The 22,913-nt window shown below is 38.3% G+C and overlaps 1 protein-coding gene across 2 annotated transcripts in view; it reads left to right on the forward strand.

Moving 5' to 3' along the window:
- The window catches only part of kiz (kizuna centrosomal protein), a 29,081-nt gene extending 6,692 nt beyond the window's left edge, over positions 1-22,389 (forward strand). Inside the window, exons 7-15 of one of the 2 annotated variants that reach the window (XM_044143356.1) lie at positions 3,821-3,940; positions 4,541-4,705; positions 5,742-5,892; positions 7,862-8,018; positions 9,661-9,723; positions 11,858-11,947; positions 12,138-12,207; positions 19,290-19,330; positions 19,877-22,389. In XM_044143356.1, the coding sequence (XP_043999291.1) occupies positions 3,821-3,940; positions 4,541-4,705; positions 5,742-5,892; positions 7,862-8,018; positions 9,661-9,723; positions 11,858-11,947; positions 12,138-12,207; positions 19,290-19,330; positions 19,877-19,980 (961 nt within the window). In that variant the 3' untranslated portion in view covers positions 19,981-22,389. Of the gene's footprint in view, positions 1-3,820; positions 3,941-4,540; positions 4,706-5,741; positions 5,893-7,861; positions 8,019-9,660; positions 9,724-9,796; positions 9,843-11,857; positions 11,949-12,137; positions 12,208-19,289; positions 19,331-19,876 lie in introns of those variants that run through there. The other variant, XM_044143358.1, reaches the window with a different exon arrangement.
- Positions 22,390-22,913: the final 524 nt, after the last annotated feature.

Consider the following 22,913-nt stretch of genomic DNA (forward strand, 5'->3'; position numbering starts at 1 on the left):
TTTAACCCCTTGATTACTGTAATCAGTGTCAAGTGTGGGCATTCTGTAGACTCCATTCTGAATTATCCTATTGAGATGCAAAGGGTGAACTTATTGTACCTCGACACAGTATTATTAATTATTATATTCTAAAATGTCATATTAATTTACTAATGTAGATGCAGTAATACTATATTCATGATATCTTGTGCACCCTTATCCGGAGTATTAATCTGTCATATTTTATAGAAGTCAAGAAGCCTAAACGGGGATTTTTGGAGGCAGTATATCTATATTTCATAAAAATATTGAAAAATAGAGAATTTGAAAACTGGTTCAAAATTGTTTGTTTACAGGTACAAAATGGGAGCAGGAATAAATTAATTAGGAATGAGTACGTAAACAAGAAAACTCCTGGAACAATCTGATAAAAACACAAAGAAAAATGGGAAAGAACAAAAAAATCTACCGTAATCAGTTGCTTTAAGCCTTTTTTGTGTCATGAGAGACATTTTTGCATAGACAATGGTTTATGGGAGGATTCACTTTCTTTTCATATTTAAAGAATTATTTGCATCAAACCAGCAAAATACATTGAAACTAACAGACAACGGCACATTTTTCTGTGTTTTCTTCTGTTTTAGGACATTGTCCTTTTAGAATTGGCACAATTTAGTGAACCTTTTTCCAAAAACCTAAGCTAAGCTTGCATAAAAGAATGTTCTGCGTGCTCATCCTGAACCACATTGCAGTTAGTGATAGTGGGTGAAGTTCTTTGCAAGTATCAAATCTGGGGCTGACAGAGAGGAGCTGAGGGAGTCACAGTCCATGCCACAGTGTTGTCTGCAGCTTCGCATTAGCAGCGGCTGTTGTGGCAGTGATGCATCTTATAGAGGGGAGAGCTCAGGACCTGTCCACAACAATATTGCCATAATCCAAGATAATGCTCTAACAGAGCAATTTTCTGCTTGAGAGACCTCAGGAAGTCCCCACTGGAGGAGGAAATTGTGGCACCATAGAGTGTTCTGGAGGGTGGGCATGTGGACAGCACTTACAGCCACAAATCCTTAGCGTGATGATGGCTTCTGAGTTGAAGGATCACTTTGGATGGAGTCAGAGTCACAGAAAACCCCATGTGAATGTTTTTACACACAGTGTTTCTGCTTTTTTCCCCTCTTCATATAAGCAGGCTCTTGTGTGCATTTTACAAACCACTTTATTTTTGTGCATTTGTAAACATATTTGTTTATTTTTTTTCTTCTCTCTACCCTTATGCTACATTATACATTATACTCTGCATACTGTACCTGTTATAAATATCATAAACCTTTCTGAGCACTGTCTAATTGGAAGCAAATTATTTAAAAGTTGGTACAGCCTTTGTGTATTTCTAAAGCAGTTTGAAAGATTATATCTTCCCTCTAAGGATGCAGCAGGCACATTTATGTGTGGTCTAGCATACTTTTATGCTGTGACCTTAAGAGCAGTTGCAGTTAGCCTGCAATGGAGAGACGACGGTGGGGGCTGCTGCCACCATTGTTAACACAGAGAGCTTCTGTGTCTGACGAGAGAACCAAAGGCTTTGATGTAAAGCTCGGAGAACATCCTGCGTCTATCGTCTCCCTCTCTTTCCCTCTCCCTTAAGGTTAGAGTTTATATCGCTCCTTCCATTCAAACCCCATTCCCAGGCAATTCATTAGATTATCCCATTATATTTTCTTCCTCCAGCATGGACAGACTGAGAGAGACTGAAATATTGTCTGAGTTTTTTTCTTATAATGGCCCCAGTGTGTCCGCCTCAGAAATACAGTTTCACCTCACTGCACAATGGCTCGAGGCTTTTTGGTACTGCCAAGCGCTTTTAGTCCAAATTAAAGAGCAGTACATCATGTTAGCAATATAGAATTAGTTCTAATTAATTGTTATGTAATCCCAATGTCGTTGTGGGAACACTGCAAGGTAAAGGAAGGAATATACTGCATGTATTATACTGTGTATATGCAGACATGTATATATACTGTATAATGTATAATATGCACTACATTGCATTAAATCTTTTTGTCCCTCTGCAAACTGCTGTCTGCTTATTAGATACTGATGGTGATTTTCCATGAATGTCAGCCTGGTTGAGTCCTTCTTTCAAATCTTCCAGGCAGATTCAGATTTTTTTTGTTGTTTGTTGAGTGCTTGTGCCGCCCCCAACACTATGCTGCCCAGGGTAGTGAGCTATATTGCCTATATCATAAAAACATTTCGGTTTGACACCACAATGGTAATTTTGGGACAAAAAATTATATAGAAGACTTTCTCATGCAACCAGAGAAAATTCAGGACACTTCATTGTTTTCAATGTAATCTAATGGAACTTTTAGGTACTTTGAAACCAGAATTTTTAAAAACCTTTCAATATCTCAGTACTGCTAACTGATCCATGCTTGATATTGTTTTTCTTTTCTCATTTGTTTGCTATTTTTGTTGTGACTGGCATTGTTGTTTCTCTGATTCTCTGGCCATTTTGTATTTTCTCTCCCTCTAGTCGTGTTTGTCCCTGTAACAGACATGATTTCCCATTCGGTCTCATTTGTTGATAAACTCTGCCCAAAACAGTAAAGCAACCAGAACCTCTCATACTGTTTGCATAAGCCGTCAGAACAGGACACAATAAGAAGATGAATAACAGAGTCTGTCTCTTGAATTATTGCCTTATTATGGAACATTGACAATATTTAAAGCCACAGCTGTGCTGGGACTATTTGTGGCTGTATTTGTCAGTTTGGTTGAGTTATTTTTGCCATCTGTGCGAGCAGTGTGCTTCCTCCTGACACCAATCACTCAGTTTTGGGACCAATTCTGTGTGGTAAAAATCACCCGAGTCAGAACAGTGTGTTGTACAGTATTACTGCTGACCTTTTCCACCTAGTTAAAACATCCTGAGAACAGCAGCAACATACAAAGTAAAGATATACACCTGGACTATTTGCAGAAAATGTACTAATTTACTCTCTCCATCTCTTATGACGTTTTTTATAATAAAATGGAACAACTTGTGTCTCACTAAGACACATTTTTTGCCTATTCTTTCAGAATGTCAACAGGAAACAATCTGCAGAAAAAAGTGGGAGCAATTGTCTGCTGACCCTTAACCTAAGAGCCTATTACAGACTGTCATAAACTCTCTCTGGCCTCTCTTTAAAGGATGGCGGCTCAGAATGTCTCTGTTGGGGTTTCTGGGAGAATTCAATGAGGGCCACCCAGAGTTTAATGCACAAGAAAGAGATGAATTCTGCATATCCACATGCATTAGGGATCCATTTCTCATTTCATAGCCTCACTAGGCCAGATTAAAGTTTAAATCTTCAACCAAAAGAAATCATACAGAGGCCCCTCTATTTTTCTTTTAGGATTTTTTTTTTCTGTGAGATTTTAAGGTGTTTATAAATTCACTCTGTTTATTTTCTGCATAAGTAGTTTAACTGGACAGGACTGAGCCTGCGTTTTACTACAGCAGCAGACAGAAGTTCTGCTTTTTGAGTGCCAGGTGTCAGAGCTTTTCTGTGCAACCTGTTATTACATGTGGCACCATCAACAGTGAAGTGTTGAAATCCTGCATTGTTGCCGTCACGTTTTGATGGCCGGATTCTCCGGTGGTCCTTGAGTATCTCAAGTAAATTGCCTGGAAAAAAAAAAAAAAACGTGCCAGATTTTTGGATCAAATGGCATCCTTTTATTTTTTTTTATTTCCTTTTACAATTTCAAACCAAATCGATTATATGACCTCCGCTTTTTATTTTCTTTCATCACAATATTTGCAATGATTTTGATTTAGATTTATTTTTTTTAGCCTCTCCCTGGAAGGACTCTTTAATCTGCTAGACAGCATCGAAGGGCGACTCCACGGCGGGCAGAGCCACGTGTACAGAGATTCCTCAATAGATGGGAGACAACTCAATAGGATTATCAGGTACATCCTTCCTGTCTTTCTTCAAACTTTACAATCTTATCTCTCCCTGTCTAAATGGAAAGCCATGTAAATTTATTTAATAGCTATGGAGCAGTTTGAGCAGATGAGAAAAACATATTATCCTTCTGCTGAGGGCTCTCACATTAGATGAAGTGTCATCACCATCAGGCGTGCGTCTTTATTTCTGAGGGGTTTTTCAAACGCATGGGATTGTTATAGTAACCACCCCGGCTCGATTGTTATTGGGAGTCATAGAGATAGAGGACAGGGAATGTGTTTCATTAGACAGGGCTTCTTTTTCATAAGGTTTTTATACTTCATAGCATGAATCATTTACCATAATTGCGGCTCCTATCGTAAAGCATAAAAGAATAAATGTTGCACCAGAACAGGGCTGTCTAACTGCATAGTGTGTACTTACCTCCGTCTGTTGTGCGACCATTTGGTGTCACGACCCCCATAATGTTTAGCCGCGCTGATTTTTATGATTATGCTCGTTTAGGATGTTTGTTTGCCTTCGATGCGTTCTCTGCAATGCTGGCCTGGGGCTCACCTCAAGGCTCCATGGCAATAGCTGACCGCTTTGTATATATTGGGCAGCCTTTGTGACGATGGAGCGGGCTTGATTGATGAGGACCTTGAAGCATGTGGAACTGTCGTCCTTCATGAGCTTCGGAGGTTGTCATGGAGCACGGAGAAGGGCTGCGTGCTACCACAGGAGCTGGTGAGAGCGCATCAGTCTAACACTGAGCCTAATGAAATAAGGTAAGGGTCAGTGGGTGTTTTTTATTATCATGGTACCTCAAAAGTGATAAGTGGTATTTCTGTTTGAATTTTGTTAATTGTTATAGTTGTGCTTAATTATTTGTCTCAGTAATGGGTTTTTGTTATTGTTTTAGTCATGCATTTACAATGACAATTGTGCAAAACTGTTTTCCATATCTTAACTTACTAGCAAAAATTTTGACTAATTAATAAAATTAATATATTTATATATATATATATCTTTTAATAAAATAGTCAAAGGTTTTTCAGGTTATAATAGCTTTAAAACAAACACCCAAATCATTATTGCTATAACAGCTGGAGATCAATAGTTTTCTTTACTAAAAGCATTCACTCACAGCAGAGGTGAAATCTGCTTTACAGACTGAAAGTTTGCTGTATGTTCTTTTTTACTTTTATTTTATTTTTCCCTAAGACAGTTTCTGAGATATCACATGTTACAGTTTGATCGGTCTCCCTTGTTCACAAACCTGAAAGGTCATCTTTGGTGTCACCTCGCACGGCATGGGTGAATGTCATGAGTAAATTAAAATGCCCTATCTGCGACTTCCAGTCCTTTTGGATAATGCGCAGTTATACTCTGAGCCAAATCTATGTTCTGCTTCACTACCCTATTGATTTCACTGAGACCTTTTCTATTATATACTCCAATTCTAAGAGACACATCCAGCAGTGTCGTTCTCTGGAGATGCCAGTTGTTTGACCTTGACCTACTATCCTGTTTTTCAGCCTGAGGTCATGTTGGTATCTGTGTCTATTCAGTGTTAACTGAAAATGTATCAATAATCTATAGTTCTGACATTGTTTATAGACATTATGTTACAGAAAAAAATTCTTTCCACAAAACATCTTCAAAAACATTGACCTATCAAGTGTAATATATTTTGTTCCAGTCAAACTTGCTCATACTCATAACTATTTATGCTCATTTTGATCTTCGTATACATTTTTTTTTCTAAAGAAGGCTCCTTTTTTGTTCATTTTTCTTGCTGCCCTACCCCCACCTTAACTACAGCACCAACCTCCCTCCCAATGCGGCTCGGCTGTGGGATCGCTGGTTCAAGCACGCCCTTGTGCTCAAGGAGAGCCGTGTCCTCAGCACTGAACGGCTGGTCCAACTGTTTACACCGCTTCTGCTGGAGCGTGATGCCAACTACAGCCAGCAGGTAGCGTCAAAGACACACACACACTCTCTCTCATAGGGCACACAGAGAGTCATTGAGTAATAACACATCCACCCATTTTTAACAAGCGGACATGGCTTGTTGTTATACTTCTGTTTCTTTTTTGTTTTGCTTGCCCTTGGAAGTAAGTTTTGGTTTTCCTGCTCATGAGATTCTTTAATGGAGGGCCTTTTCACACAGCAGTAATTATAAATCACTCTCAAATGGTTCACTATTAAGACAATACTTGCTTTTAATTAAGGTTTTACTCATCAGCTGAATCAGCTGAATGTCTGCTCTTTAAAAACTTTCTCTTCTTTTTTATTGTTTGACATTTTCCTCACACTCATGTTGCAGAAGTATTCATACAATGCTTTCAGATTTTGTCACATTAAAACCACTGTTTTCAATGTATTTTAGAATGGATTTTTGTAATAGACTAATGTAAAGTACCGTAGTTCAAGATTGTAACCTGGAAAGAAAAACTACACTTAAAAAAAAATAAGAAAATAAAACATGTCATCTGTGACAGCATGTTGCTACCTCCATTCTTGCTTTTCCACCAAAATATTAATGTTTGGTCTCATCTGTGGACCACCTTCTTTCTTTAGTTTGCTGTGCAAATACAGAAAGGTTTCAAGGGGGGTGAAAACTTTCAGAATCAACAAGAAATTGATTACTGTCCAGCTATGGACCCTTGTGTTTTGCTCATTTGTTTTGACTCATATTACTGGGATTATTGTGGCTTCAATTTGTTGCTGCAGTACACCCGGCTCAATGAAAGAGGCAAAGAGGAAGGCTGTAGAGCCTCTTGAAAATATGAACTCACAAAAGAAAGAGGTGTACAGCCATCTACATCATTGTATCCAAGTGCATCAGAAACAGGCTGAGTGAAATCTTTCTCTTCCTTTATTGCTTTGAGTCTCGCTTCATGTATTCCTCCCTCCTGTCCTCCACTCCCCCCATTTCTCTCTTTATGTCCCTCTGTCCTCCCGTACAACCGCTCACTCTCTGCACATGGGCTCAGACAGACATTTCCATTCACGTCCTGCCACGCAGCCTGGCTACTCCAACAAATGGGAGCATGCAGCTCGCATGCACACACTCAAAGTGGCCCTTTGAATATTCAAGTGCTAACAGTTGCATTCATTGATATTTAAAATGCAGTGGATGAGCGAAAGCCCTCAACTCACGGTACATTTGACTAGATCTAAAAAAAATAAAATAAAAGGAATTTTAGGGACAAGAATTGACAGTTTCTTTTGCGGGAAAGTAAGATTGGCATGTGTTTGTATCTTTTTCTCCTCTGAAAAAAAAATTAAAGCGTTCACATTGTTGATCTTTTCTGTGACCTACTGATAACATATTACAATGCACTTAAATTTTGTCACTGTCAAAATCCTCCCGATCAACCCTTTCATATTAGCATTCATTTAAAGTTCCAAATGGCTGTCCAAGGCTGAGAGGAAGCCTTTGATCACAAAAGAGAGATCATGATGGCAGGATTTGATTTGGGTGTGGAGAAAGGAAATCTGTGTGTGGCATCTCCCTGAACAGCTTCTCTTAATTGTGTGTCCTCATCACCACAAAGATAAAAATGAGCTGAAGAGGCGGGAAGAGAGTAGTTTGTCTCGATCCTCTCAGCCTAGAGGAAAGATATCTGAAACGTGTTGCACATTAACGGCAGGGTGATTGCATTCTTTAGAAAATTCTCTAATCTCATGGATGAGAAGAGAGGGAGTGAGAAAAGCTAAAGTGATTGAAGGGGAGAGCAGGCGCAATGGCGTGAGAAATAATCTTCTTCTTTTTTTTGTTAAACGAGTCAGGGACTTTAAGGTTATTGGATGTTGGTGTACGAACATACATTACGGCTGCACCTCGGCGTGAGCAGCCATGGCCAAAGTTCAATTTGACGCTTCCTTCACAAAATGAGAACAATTAAGAAGGTGGTTTTAATTTGTGCTGTGCGCAGGCCAAAGTGTTGCTGAGGGCACTTCTCTCCCGGTCCAGTGAGGAGGGCCCCTCAGCAGAGGATGAGAGTGACTCTTCTTCTTTGTGCAATAATTCCTCTGCGTTGGCTGACGTAGACGTGGAGCCCCCCCGATCGGTACGCCCGCAAAACATTCAAGGTAACTGCAGATATTTATATCGTACATCATGCTTACATTGAGAGCTCTAATAAAATTGTCTGCAAAAAAAATATACACTTAGTACAAAAAAGAAAATCTGAGCTTTTAATTCATTTTAATACATCCTAGCATGTAATCAGATCTGTAGGTTGCACCAATTGAATTGAGAATTGAGCTCTGCTTCTTATGACACCATGAACTGTTTGTGTATTCTTTTCCACAAATTTTTCTCTGCAAAATAATTAACAGAAGTAAAGAAAAAATACTTTTTTCAACCTTCCCACAGTAAGCAGTCATCAGTTATTAATAAGAAAAGCAGAGGTGATGTCCCACTGGGTGTGTTAGAGCGTATTTCCTTTCAAGTTTATTTATAGATAGACAATATAGAATAAAGATTTTTTGTCTATATTTTGTAATTTCTATGAGATTCATGAAAAAAGAGATGATATAATTATTTTAAAATGATCCAAATTTTTCTGGCAATACATATCACAATCAGTAAAATATAGTCATTCATTATCTAATGCCCTTCTTTAGTGCAGTTATTCTGTAAACAGCAGACAAAAATGCATTTAATCATATTTTCAAAAATATTATTTATTGGAATTGAGTGGAAAAATTGACCTGACAGCACAAGTACACATCTTAACCTGCAAAAACCATTACTTCACAATAAATCTTAATTTTATTTTTTTATTATTTTATTTTACCAGGTAGTTACCATTTAGTAAGGTAAGATTATTGCAGTGTTTTAACCTGACTTCAACTTATGCTAATACTTAACAGCCTGTGTTACTTTTGCTGCCTGATTGTGAAAGGCTTTTTCAATATCATTTTCAAACCCATCATGTTCCATGACAATTGAAACTAAAGTTTAAAAGGATCAAATAGAGCAATGTTGCTGTCCTTGGTTCAACCTTCCTATTAACTGTTGAAATACTTTTTTTCTCTTTTTCCTTGTCTATCATGTTTGGAATCCAAGATTTTCCATTACAGATGAGGATAAAAGCTTAAAATAAAATGGAGCAGTGTTCTACTTTCTTCAGCATTTCTGTTGTCTGCTGAAAGTCTTGCTTTGCCTTGCCATGTCACAGCCTCCACAAACCTCAGACATAATTTGACATGTCATAGAAAATAGTTTCCTTTTAAATACATCTGATTTTGATGACTTCAGTGAGGCTGTGAACAGCGATTGTTAAGTGTGGATGCTGTTACTCAGGTTTTCTGAGTAACAGCATCCACACTGAAGAGTGTTATGGTTAGCATGATGTGGAAGCACTTGTGTCTAATGCATTCACCGGAAAAAGGATTGAATTTGTGAGTTTACGAGCAGCTGACCACTGGTCAAGGCCAATCAAGCTGGAAATCGATCAATTCTGGTTCTACAGACAGTTTCTTTGTTCATCTTCATAGATGTAAACGCTTTTTATTGCTATTTTACTTTTGTTTTTTGAGTCTTTTATGCAGACCAACATGTATGTTCTTTTGTGGAAAACATGTTTGCACAGAACATGTTATTTACTTTGCCAGTTTTTATGCACTCTTTCATACACATATAAAGAAGGACCCCCTTGCCAATTTCTGTCCAAGACTCACTTTCTCCCTCGCGTTGCCTCTCAGTGTGTGTTTTCCTTTCTTACAGAACTACAAAGCACTGAAGAGGACAGCCAGGACAAAAGCCTGGTGGAAAGTGGTCCTATTAGAGGTAAAAAGGCATTGCTGGTGCCTCAGCATTCACACTGTCCTTATGTTGTGGTTTGTTTTTATTCCCACTGCAGTGAATAATGGGCTCCTTTACACAATGGCTAAGGCAGGATGATCAAGGTGAATCCAAGGTCAAAGTCCCACCTGAAGAGCCATGCTAGTTCTCTCTAATTATCTCCCAAGAAAACACCAGTAGTGTTTCCAGCCTGGTCCGACAAATTCTGGCAAGACTTATAATTTGCTGGCCCGGCATAATGCGGTTTGCTTTAATTGTCAGGGCGCCAGTGTAGGCAGTGCAGAAGATCTGTCACCGGTTCTCATTATCTTCTGAACAATGCTCCGGCAGGGCTGGACTTGAAAAAGTACTAGATGTGACGGCATCCTGGAAGCAGTTGGTGTGCCCATCCCTCAGCTCACCTCTGAAATGTAAAGCCATTCCCACATTACCCGTGGCAGTCCGATTTCCAACTGGGCTTTACATGTCTCCACATCCCTAAGGTGGACAGCCTGCAAAATGAGTCCAGTTTGATATTGTACACCTAATCAAAAGAGCTATAACCAGCTTAAAAAAAAAAAAGAAAACATTACTAAAGATTTTGCTTTCCTGAGCAACATCAGTGTTGCAATCAAATATCATGACCTTGGAACTGAGAGTAATTTCTCAGAGAGCGCCTGTAGCGTTAGTGGGTAGATGTAAAAACAGAGGCTATGTAAAGAGTTCTGGGAGATTGCTATCCTATTTCAACACTTTCAGCAAAAAAAAAAGAAAATTACCAACTGATTAATTACTTTTAAAACTAGTTACCGGTAGGTAGAAGTAGATTTGGTCACAAGAGATCACAATATTATTATTTTTTTTTTATTTCAAATGTGTAAATAATTTTTACCTACAAGACCTTCTTCTGTTTTATGTAAGAATATCATCACGGTAAACAACTATATACTGTCTTAAAACGTATTCATACCCCCTAAAAAAATGTTGGTGTAGAAAGCTTCACTTTCTATCATATTATACGCTCAAACTGAAATATATTTTGCTGGAGTTTTACGTGGTACACCAACACAATGTTCTACATAATTGTGTAGTAAAGAAGTTATAAAATATGGATTTAATAATTTGATACAAACTAAAATTTTAAAAATTGGCATGCATTTAGATATAGCCTCCCAGAGGCTACATCTAGAATTATCTTTTCAAACATTTCTCTATCAGCTTTGCTCATCTTCAGATTTTTGCCCCTCATTCTTTTATGCAAAATGACTCAGGCTACATCAGATTAGATAGAGAGTGTCTGTGAACATTTCCAAGCCAATATTCTCAATTGTATTTAAGTCTGTACTTTGAGTAGGTCATTCTAACACACAAATATGCTTTGATCTAAATCATTCCATGGCAGCTCTGGCTCTTTGGTGAGGGTCGGTGTCCTGTCTTAATTCGACTTGTCAAGTCTGACCAACTTCCCTGTCCCTGCCGAAGAGAAGCCTCCACATAGCATCATGCTGCCACTACCGAGACATTTTGGCCTGATTTGACCAGAGCACTTTTTCTATTTGTTTGCCGTGCCTGATTGGCTTGTGTTTTTCTCTTAGCCAATGTCAGAAACACCAAATCATTTGAGTGAATGATTAATAATCTTTAAACCGCAAATGGTATGAACTTCTCTAGATCTATTCTAGTCATTCTGAAGACAAAAAGTGCGTTTACACTTATCAGTTTCCATCATCCAATCTAGCTCATAGCGTTTCAACGGTCATAAACCAGTATGCAGATGGTAGACAACTTTGGATTTAATCCACATGTGACAGGGGAGACTGGAATCACAATTCTGCTCTATGTTTTGATGGTCCATCATCTAAAAACCTAATTAAAATACATTGAAGTTTATGACAAATTTGTCTTTTTTTTTTCTCCCCCAATAAACACCATGTCTTCCCCTTAGATATTGTTTCCCAAGATATTGTTTCACAGTCACTGGTATGTCACTCCCAGTTCAGCAGCTTACCAAAAACTAAAATTCATCATGTTGCCTCATCAAACACTAGAACCTGTGGAAGTCAGAAACCTGGTCTTTTACGCTAATATTTGACCGTGACTTTGTATGTGTTTGTGTCTGTGTGTGTGCCCCCCTGAGCAGAGACAAAAGCATATCAGTTACTTAAACAGTCAGCCATGCAGAAAAGACTGCCGAGTTCTGAAGAGGAGGAGGAGGAAAGCAGCTTTTCGGGTGAGCGACTGGAACTTGATCATTTAAAATCTTGACGTCATTTGTTTCCTCATTTGTGCATATAAAGGGAACCCAAGACTAGTTTTGAGCTTCCTTATAAGTATAAATGCAAGTATGGATGCTGAATTAGCCTGTGATGAGATCAATCAGGAATCAAATGGTTTTATCTGGGCTTGTTTGCTCTTTTAAGGAATAAATCATGGCCATGAAGAGGACCTGGGGAGGGCCAAACGCTCCTCACATCAAGACCCTTACCCTCGGTAAGAACATTGTTGTTATTCAACGGGCCACAGGAAATGGGCCACCAGACACCAAAGTGGTTGATGTACATTTGCATGGCGGCTCTCATAATTCCCTGTTCATTTCCATAAGATCAAGGGGGCACCACCCATTAACTCGCTTACAAAGACAAAAGGCCCCTAAAGCCCCTCTTACTCACTGTTAGCCGGGTTCAACCAGAGTTCCAGGATTCAAAAGCAAATCAGCTGCCTCGAAAAATAAATTGGAGCCATAATACTACTGTTTTCAGCCTTGTTGTGAGAATGCAAACAGATCATGTCAAGAACAGAATCACCGAAAACTGTTTCAGAAGAAGGGGACTCGAGAGTCGATAAGGACAAATGTCCTCTCATTTGTCACCCTCCAAACATTATTTACCGTCTAATGATAAATGGCTCAGCAGAAGCTCACACCGTCTCAGTTACATTTGAATATCAACACAACTTCATCAAATCTGCAATCGCTTTTTAGGTCCTCAGAGCGCCTCTTCACCACAGACCCATTTGGGCTTTAGTAATGGCTGGGTAAACGTTATGAGGAATAATCTTCTCTGATTTCATGTGATTACTGGGCAACACGCTGACACAAGGGGTGAAGTCTGTATCTCCCTGTCAAACAAGTGCTCCAGTCTGCCTATTAGTCCATGGAAGGGTCTAATGGCCTGGCTCTATTGTGGTCCTCCTCACTCTTGCCCCTGCCAGCTCCACTGACCAACGTATTTAATAAACATGAGCCAATTTTGGGCAAAAAAAAAAAAGCTCTTTTCAGGCGGTGTCTGCCTCCCAGTCAGGGATGTGCATGTGGAATCCGCAAAGTGTGTGATTAAACAAAATTTGCTGGGCAAAATGCGGACATCCCAAATGCAACGATGAGAGATAAGGTATGTGTGTAAGTAAAATAGGACAAATGGGTAGTTAGGCATGTCTGACACTGTAATCTCCTCTCAGTTGGGAGAGAGACATCCTAATCTTCCCCTTGTTGTAGCACAGATATCTCTAATTTTTCCGCTGTGCTCTGATTTAAGCATTCCCCTTACCGCAGCTACTTTTGCAGTTTATTGCTCCCACAAGTGGTCTGGAAGCCTCGCACTTCAACAGAAGCACAACACTGCAGCTTTTCTCCTTCTCTCCGTCTTTCTTTCCCCTTCCTCTTTGCCTTTTCCTCCCTGTCATCCTGTGTTTTCCTCTCCCTCCTCTCCATCCCTCTTGTTAATTATTTGCTTTATTTTGTCAGCGAGCTGATGAGTGACTTCAAAAGGAGGATGGAGCTGGACTCGAAATATACAAAAATGGCTCCGTCTCTGTTGTCTTAGACAATAATTATGATTTGCCTGTTAAGCCTGGGACTACAGCAGAGGGATTGTAGTTTAAAGCAGAGGCTTTGGTACAAAAATGCATTTATAGCCCTTTGTGAAGCTCCTCATTATGTGTGGGCTCGATTCATTAAGTAATTGGTTTGCAGTTGTTTACATGAGTATTAAGGCCTTCTATTCAGGGCCTTTGAGAGATACATTGTGCAAATGTTGCATGTTATGAATGCAGAATGAGAGGCGGGGGGCCAGTGCTATTGGCCAAACACTGCTCCCGGCTGAAAAGCGAGAGAAAAGCTCTGGGTGCTGCTTTGCATAGTAATGACTCGGCCTTAATAAGCTTTACAGATTAAAAACATGCAGTCTATACAAGATGCAAGGAGATACTCTTAACACATTTATATGCGCTCATTTCTCTATTATGGAGTTGGAGAGATTTGGAGTCTTTCATATTCTTTTTTTTTTCCCTCTCTGCTTTGCTTTCTCCCACACAGCGTTTTTCAGTCTGATACTTTTATGGACTGTTCTGTTTATTGTGTTATAACTTGCAGGGAGGCGGCTGATCTGCAACATTTATTACAGATTTTTTTTTCCCCCATTGTAAATCTTTTGCAGTCAAATCACTTTGTGGTTGAGTGGGGATGAAAAGAATAATGCACGAAGGAGTGAGTCTTAATAAGCAGCTGCACTCCATGTAAAGACCACTTGTTCCCCTTTGTATGCGAGTGCATGCCGCTGCTTCCTCTTGTGGAGGGAATAATCTTGCTTTTCTCTTCTGCAGGCATTTTTACATGCCACTCCCTTTTTATTTTTCAGTTCAGGTTTTTAACTTACCATTTTAACCCACCCACCCTTTTCCATCCGGAAAAAAAAATCCCCAAAAAAACATCCTCAACGCACGTGCAGACGGACAAAACAAAAGGGCGCAGCCGTCCAACGGGATAATAAGTGCCGTGCCTAGAGCCTGCTTGACAAAAACCTTGACTCAACCATTAGTGGTTTACAGCTTTGGTGTGGACAACAGGATGTGCTCAAGCATTCGACCTCAAATCACTATGTGTCAAAATCAGAAGCTCTATCTGTCTCCCTTTAGACCCCTCCCCTCTGCCTCGTGTGAGGTGTGGGCTGCGTTTGCAGCATTGACGATTCTCCTAAAAGACAGATGGAAGGCTGGAGGGGGACGTGAGCTGAGAGAGGGGAGGGAAAAGGAGGAAAAATAAAAACGAGAACAGGAGTGGGGATGGAGAGGTCTTTCTGCTACAAAATCCAACAGTGAGCTAAGTTAAACAAAAAAAGAGAAAAGCAATGTAGCACATCAGAAGGATTATTTTTCTTTTCTTGTCTGAATGTTTCATTGTGGAAGAATACTTCATAGAAAAATAAAGAAATTACTAATTGTTTTCTGCTTTTTACACCAAAAATGTTGGATTTGCCACTTTCAGCTAAGAGAAGTCTAGAGATGCACCAATCACCTGAACTGAGATCAGTATGGAAATTTTCTCATTTTCTTCGATTAGCAGATCAGACTCTCAAAAATCTTTTTTTAAATTTAATTTTCATTGATTATATACAAAAAAGAACTTCTAACACAATGACAAGGAACTTTGAAGCACTTTCTAAGCACGTAATATTTAAAAAAAAATTTTCACAATAATGGAAATATATATAAAAAAAACAGGTTGACTGTACATATATCCAAAACATTGCACCACAATTTATTTCAGGATTGATGTTACATTTGGAACTGACAGGTCAGACCTCAAAGAAATTTGATATCACTCACACCTGATAGCCATTAACCCTTACTCCCTAAAATAACCAAGAAGAAAGGCAGCATTTAGAAAGTCTGACCAGTGGAGGTCACTGTACTACACTTGCTTTTTTAGGATTTAACATCTTGTGCCATTATAAAACATGCAATTCTATTTTTGACACTTTGTGTTTTTTGAATATTTCTGAATATTTATGTCGGTGAGTTCAGACCTTGGAAGAAAAAAGCCCCCAAAAGCACAAAATATACTATAATAAAAGGGCAAGAGTAATAGGCTCTAATAAAAAAATACTCTTTTCTAAAGTGTAGCTACAGAAACAGCCAATCAATTTCTGCCACCCCTTGTCTGGGCTATAAAGCAACAGAAGCGCCATGATTGCGCTGCCCTTCATCCAGCCTTCACACCGACAGTCTCCACTAGACCGCCACCAGTCACTGGGAGAGCGTGTTTTGTTGAAATCAGTGGCCCAGATACCTCTCACATTGAGCTGCAGTACTTGCTCGCTGCCAGCAGAGAGCACTCACACGTTGGAGAGCACCCACTCATGCTGCACTCACAGGCACCTGTCACTGTTTGCCCCCACTGAGGGGCTACTTCCTGCTACCATTCAGGCCCGTTAGAGCACATCTAAGCGGAGCCTAAACAATGTTTTTGCAGGGTCATAGCTGGGATGGGAGTAGGAGTTGATGGGAATGATGAGGTGATGGGTCTCCCTTTACCTTTAGACAAGCACAGCCGAGCAAAAAGTGCTATTGTGCTATTAGCATTTGTGCGTGGGCGACAGTGGCTTAAAAAAAAAAGTAGAAAAAAAACTAGGATAAATAAAAGCAGGTTGTAGCTGTCGGCAAGGCAGTAATAAATGCTTGGTAAGCATTGTTTTCCTTGACAGTCCTGCTTTTTCCTGGTGAGACTCCTGGTCAAAATGGAAAATGCATCTTTGTGACTCTTGGACACTAGTCTTATGAATTTGCTTGATTTGCAGTTAAATATTTTATCGTTGTCTATTTGAGTATAGATATTAACTCACTTCATCCACAAATTGCTCGTTTAAACATGATACTGTTATGTGCATTAGTCTGAACACTTTTATTGTAATTTCTCATTATTAACATAATTGAGTACTTTCTTAAGTGGCTTCTGATGCTGCTTGCAAATGTTAGATCAAATGAGAAATGGATCCGAAATTGAGAAATAGGTCAGAGTTTGTTTAGAGAGTTGTAAGTTGCTGCAATATTCTTAAAGCAGGATTGTTTCTTTCACTAACAATTATTGTGCATGAAATATGTGACAAGGACTGTTTATGAATGTAAATATTTGTACATTTTAACTATATGTCAGTACATTTCTGACCTGAAATACATACACACTACTTAATAGTGATCACCAAAAGCATTTAATATTTTCATGATATTAAGGTTTGCTAATTTTTATGTTATAACTTTTCAATGACTGTATTACAAAGTGGCAAATAGAATGTGGTAGCGTTTGAGAAAACTTTTAGTAAATGTAAGCTGCTTTAAGGGCATCTTGGTACTTTCCAAAATTAAACATAACATAATTATTCAGGCTATCTGCTCCAGTGCAATTGGCTGTCTAAGCAATTTACTTCACTTAAAACAAGTAAATATAGTTTTAACATCACCTTAATAAAAGGGATGGCTTGCCCTACTTTAATTTCACATTTATTTTCATGCTGTACTTTTTCTTTCCAAAACAATTGAATTTATCTTCTTGTTTTTGAGGGACGTGTAGAATTTTGTCATTTTTTTTTTAATCTCTTATCTTCAGCTGACCGGCAGCTTGCAGCAACATATGCAGCTTTACTCTGAGATGGACCCATGCCTAATAGCAAAGCATCAATTACCTGGAATCAAAGTGAGAACTAAAAATATGTTTCCTTAAGATTAGGAAAAACAATATCTGTGGGGTCAGTTTGGTTTTAAAGATTATTGGGAACAACTGTTATATTCAGAGATAAACAAGAACATGAAACAATTTCAAATCCCACAGAAAGTGAACAGATACAACAATAGGGGGAAAATACATTGCACCTGTAATTTGCATCATTTCACATATAATGTTCAACTCTGTGTTTTTGGCCTGTGAAACACATGCCAGCCAGTTCTTACATATTCAGATCATTGCCTCATTTAAGGGAAATTTGGGAAAAGATGAACTGTGATAAATGTTTGTGAAGACTAAATTTTCAGGTCTGTGGGGTCAGATCCAGGCTCGGTTCATTGTGGTAATGATTCTGTCTTAAAATCAATACTGCACCTCATTGAAGTGGAATTGTTGATAGGCCATTCCTGTTCTGTGGGGGGAAGTTCGAGAAAAGAAATGCGCAATTTGCTCTGTGAAACGGCTATTACTGCAGCAGAGGAGAGGAAGTAATTTCACCGATTATTGCTGTGTTTTTGCTGCATCGTTGTCCGCTTTGGACCCTCTATACCGCAGCTTTAAATGACTATACTTCCATTGGTGTTTTTGTTAAGCGTTGCTGTTTGAACTTATCTGTTGTTCAGCATAAAAACATGAACACTACTATTGTGTGAGTTTCTTTTACTTTACAGGAACTCACTATCTTTATGCCGTAGCAAAAATACAAAACTTGTTGCGTAACTATTTATAGGGTTTATTTACTCAAATGAAAGACTATTCATGTGTGTGTTCAAGCACCAACTTTTTAAAAATTTGCAGCTACAAAAATGTGAAAATCTTTATAGTGTTAGTTTGATAATGACAGCAAGTTATGAGCGACATGTCTACAACCTAGTTGACTGCTAATTGGCTAATTGAGCAGATTCTCCAACTAAACCATCTAATATCAGCTTGTTACACTCTATTAAGAGCAGAACAGTACTACTACTACTACATTTAGGAAGTGTTAAATATTTGTGCTGAACATTTTTCATTTTCAAAATTTCTATCATAACATATTGTGGACATTTTACCCATTGCTTTTGCAATTTTGCTAATTATTTTTAAACTTTAAAATTTTTTGTATGCTTCAGTATATTGTCTGAAGACATTTATGAACTATTCATTTATTAGGAAGCACTATTATCATATGAATTCACAGGTTATATTGCACTGGTTGTTTTTGCTCCATGATACATAGTTTCTAACACAAAAGCAATCTTCCAGTTTGGACAGGGAGGTTCATCGTATTCTCTCATTTCCTCTTGAGTCTTGCAAAGCACCAATGTATAGTTTTAAGCATGAACAACTGGAACACAGCCAAGGTAATTTACTCCTCATCCTTGTTCAGTTATATGTGCCAAGATTTAACTGAGGAGATGAGGGTGATTGAGAGGACGACAATCAAAGAGGTCATGGGTCTGTAGTGATGCAGATGGAAGAAATTGTAACACAGCTCTTATTTTGTAGTGCAGCAAAACAAACTGCATTATTTCTTACTTTCTTCAGCATGTGTGTGAAATAGATGATGGAAAAGTCATGTGGATTTGCACGCTAACCTGGGAGACGATGGGGATATGTTGTAGGGTTTTGAATAGGCTCTGTCATGATGTAAATTAAAGAGGACGCCTTTAAAAGTGGAGGGGGTGACCTTATTGCATATGCATCGAGGTAGATCAAAGCCTTTTTGGAGGTCACACATTTACATAGCGATATCACCGGAGCTATGGGAACCTGGCAACCCGGTCTTTGGGCTATTTTTGAATAAAGAGGGCCTTGTGAAAGTCTTTTGCCGTCAACAAACTTCCTGCTGCTTTAGTGTCTAAGTATAGCTAAACCTTGTTCCCTTCTGTGTATTGATTTGTATCTCTTTATTCTCCAAGATTCTGAGTGATTTTACATTACATATTTTATATTTGAAGTATAAACTTGCAGTTTACTTTTTAATTTACTATTTGCACTATTACTGATTTTGGTGTAAGTTTTATATTTGCATTTTTTTGTCTGAAAAAAAAAACCCAAAAACATTTTACTTGTTTACTAACTAACTCTGTATTTCCAGGAAAGGAAGTTCAAAGGTTTATTCTGCTTTGCAAACAAAAGGTGAGTGTAGACGCTGGTGTCTAACGTAATATATGTTAATTACACCAAACAGAACACCATGAAAAAATTGCTTGTTAGCATAGTGGAAATTATTGTAAAATTGGAGATTCACGAAAAACTCTCATTCGTTTGATTAAAATTTTCTGTGATTGCAGCTGAGTCTTTTGAAAAAAAAAAAAAAGATCTTGAAGCCAAATCTAGTTTGCTGAAACGTTTCTTTTGAAGCCACTAAAACGACCTGTTTGGGGAAATATTCTGCCTCTAATTTTTATACATGTATATTATGAAACATTTTTATCATCTTTCATTTTGTTACTGCTAATAATGGAGAACGTTTTTGGCTCTTTTGTTTAACAGATGGGTAAAAATAAAGGTGTTTCTGCCAAAATACCACCAAAAGCTTTCTCTGCTCTTTATTATCTTTATGTTAAAAGTAAAACTGTTTTTTATTTTTTTCTACAATGCTACTTAGGGCCCTCTTCATAATGTCTTTGTTGTGTTTGCAAGAGGTTTTGCTTTAATCATGTGATTTTGTGTTTTGTAAAGACTTTTGGCAGGAATCTGATGACAGCGACTTCGAGATTGAAGCAGCCCTACGTCCTCCGACTATCAGCGCAAACAGTGATGGCACCGATGACTTTTATCATTGATATTTCTGCAGTGCTCCGTATTATATCAGTGTGAGACATGTGGCAGATCGGCTCTTAGTTATTCACCCCCTGACCATACTTTTATTGGACTGCATTCTAAATCATATGCACAGCATATTGTAAAAACAAATAATAAAGTTGACAGCTCTCACGCTGGATAAAGTATGTGAAGAGTTGTCCAACACTCTGATGTTAACCCCGCTTCAGTCTCTTTATCTGAACAACTCTCCCGGCTCATAATAACAGCTCGAAATAGATTAAACTGATCTTTTAAAGCGATTTGTTTGCACTGGGATGAAAATCCTGCATTTCGAATGCTGCAAGCATCTCAGAGTGCTCTACTTGCAGCAAGCTGGAGTGTAGTGATGTGAGTCACCTGTGAAATGACAAAGCACAATGGCCACTCTGCTCGCTCCGGTGTGACCCGTGAACCCGCTGAAGAGGCTCATCTCTCAGGGCACAAAGTGTAGCAGCCCTAGCAAACTCAGAACATTTAGAGACCCCAACAAATGCTCTAAACATTTTCTTAGGGCCAGAACAAATTTGTGAACTGAAAGTACAAAGATATGGTTAAAATCTCTCCCTTTTAGTGTGCTAATGACTCATGAGTAGCTGAAATTATGCTTATATTGCAAAATAGTCTTCTGTAATTTAGGATTTTCCAGCACATTGAACATCCTGTGTCTATTATTAACTGTGTGGGAGGCTACATTCCAAGGTTTACATTTATAATTCATTATTTCTGCCGTGTAAAATTTCCAAGCTGAGATGTGGTAAAAGCCCCCTGGCACATAGTGTCAGCAGGATTCCATTAGTCAGCTTTTGGTGACTTTATATGCCTGAACCTTTCAAAGTAGGACTCCACATTCATTACCAATAATGGCTTCAGTCGGCCCTGACCCAGCACAGGAAAGGGAATGGGGCAGAGCAATTTACAGTTTGCTAAAAGGTTCCCTAACATAATATCCAGTTAAGGAGCATGTCAACAGATACTTGTGTGCGACTGATGGCTCATGGTGAAAGTGGAGTTATATTGTACTAATGTGTACTAACAGGAATATTTTTTATGAAGATCTTCTTTGAGTCTGTGCCACTGAGACAATTGGGATGCTATTCATATCATTTCTTTCACTCTGTTATTGGTGTAAGTACTTGTTGCAGTTACAAATGGGATTTCAGACTCGGGTTGTCAATGGATGGAGCTCGTCTCTTATACTTGTTTGGTTTTATCAAAGCAACTCATGTTTTTCATTGACATTTTTGCCTACATCGCCACTCTGAGGTTTACATAAATTCATTGTTGCCATTAATGCCTTTAACGTGGGACCCTAAATGATTCGAACTGTCCTTTTATGCAATAATATAACTTAATATTCTTTCATTTAATTTTAAAACTATCAATTTGATGTATAGGCTTGAGTTTATTTAGAATTTTATCTAAACTTGGGTCAAAATCATAAGCACAAGCTCAACCATGCAAACACCCCACTCACGTTTTGTTAAATGCTTTTGGGCAGGTTACATAGAGACACACACTTTTGATAGTGTGTCTCTATGTACTCCAGTCTTTGAGCTGGGATAATTCTGACTGAATGTTTGCCTATTTTCATAATTATAAATAGTATAGGCCATTAAAACTGGTTCCTGTCCAGGCACATACCTGGCTTTAAAGCAAAGTTCATGCATTTAAGTCTTGTTCAGGTTGAGGCATGTAAAAATGTGTGATTCATATCCTTGGAGACTTTGCTAAAATATGTAAACAGAAACAAGGGCAATTCGCTACTATGATTGATCCCTCACTCAAATGTTAGTTTTTTAGAATTTGAATAATTTCCTCAGAGAGAAATACAAATACATTCACATAATGGCCCAAAAACCTTTTTTTTTTTAAAAGGCTAAGAGACCTGTTCATTTATTTCCTCACTTTGGGTCAATGTCTTTCACATAGCCCTCCAAATTACCATTGATAAAGGAAACATGTATCGCTAGGGAAAATAAAATAAGGCAACATTGTGCAAATTTGAAGCTGTTTGATGGTGTAGCTACACCTACTGTTATATGTGGGAACCAGGAAATGTTTTCTAAATACAAATATTTTAGAATCCTTTTAAAAACTGAAATGCTGACATGTAATATTATGACACAGATTGGTAACTTTTAATTTTGTATTATCCTTAAAAAGAATCGTTGACTGTAGGTGGGGAAGGTGAAAGCCAAAGAATGTATGTGGCTGTTGTTGCTTCTTGTAGTTTTTGCTAAATGTAGTAATTCTTGTTAAGTTTGAAAAGTATTTTTACAAGAAAAAAAACAGTATTTTTGAGAGTGATTTATTGTAATTAACACAACGTTTTTGTAATTGTAAAGTGGAAGGATATTTTTTAATTTTTACAAATAAAAACTTGAAAAGTCCAGTGTACATATTTACTCTGGTTAATGAATAATACCTTACAGAGCCACCTTTTGCTACAACTACTGTTACAAGTCTTCCTGGATTCGTCTCTACCAGCTTTGCACATCTAGACATAAAATTGTTGTCCATTCTTGCTAAATAGATGAAGCTCTGACCCAATTGAGAACATCAGTAAAAGGCAGTCTTTTGTCACAGTTTGAGTTTGTTTTGGACTTTAACTAGGCCATTGTAACACATGATGTGCTTTAATCTCTAGCAGTAGGTTTAGGAATCATTCACCTGGTGGAATGTGAACCTCCACCTCAGTCTCACATTTCCGGCAGCTTTAGGTTTTCTTCTTATTAACTCTCGCTAGCTTCTCTGTCCCTGCTAAATAAAAGCTTGTCCACTGCATGATAAAGCTGCCGCCATGTTTCAGAATTAGTTGCAGTGCTAGTTTTTGACTATTTTTTTTTTATTCTGGTGAAAAAAATCAGTTTCTTCTCCATTGTTCTATCCCTACATGGCCTGTTGTACACTTCTG

The sequence above is a fragment of the Gambusia affinis genome, linkage group LG16, assembly GCF_019740435.1.
Source record: "Gambusia affinis linkage group LG16, SWU_Gaff_1.0, whole genome shotgun sequence".
Taxonomy (NCBI): Eukaryota; Metazoa; Chordata; class Actinopteri; order Cyprinodontiformes; family Poeciliidae; genus Gambusia; species Gambusia affinis.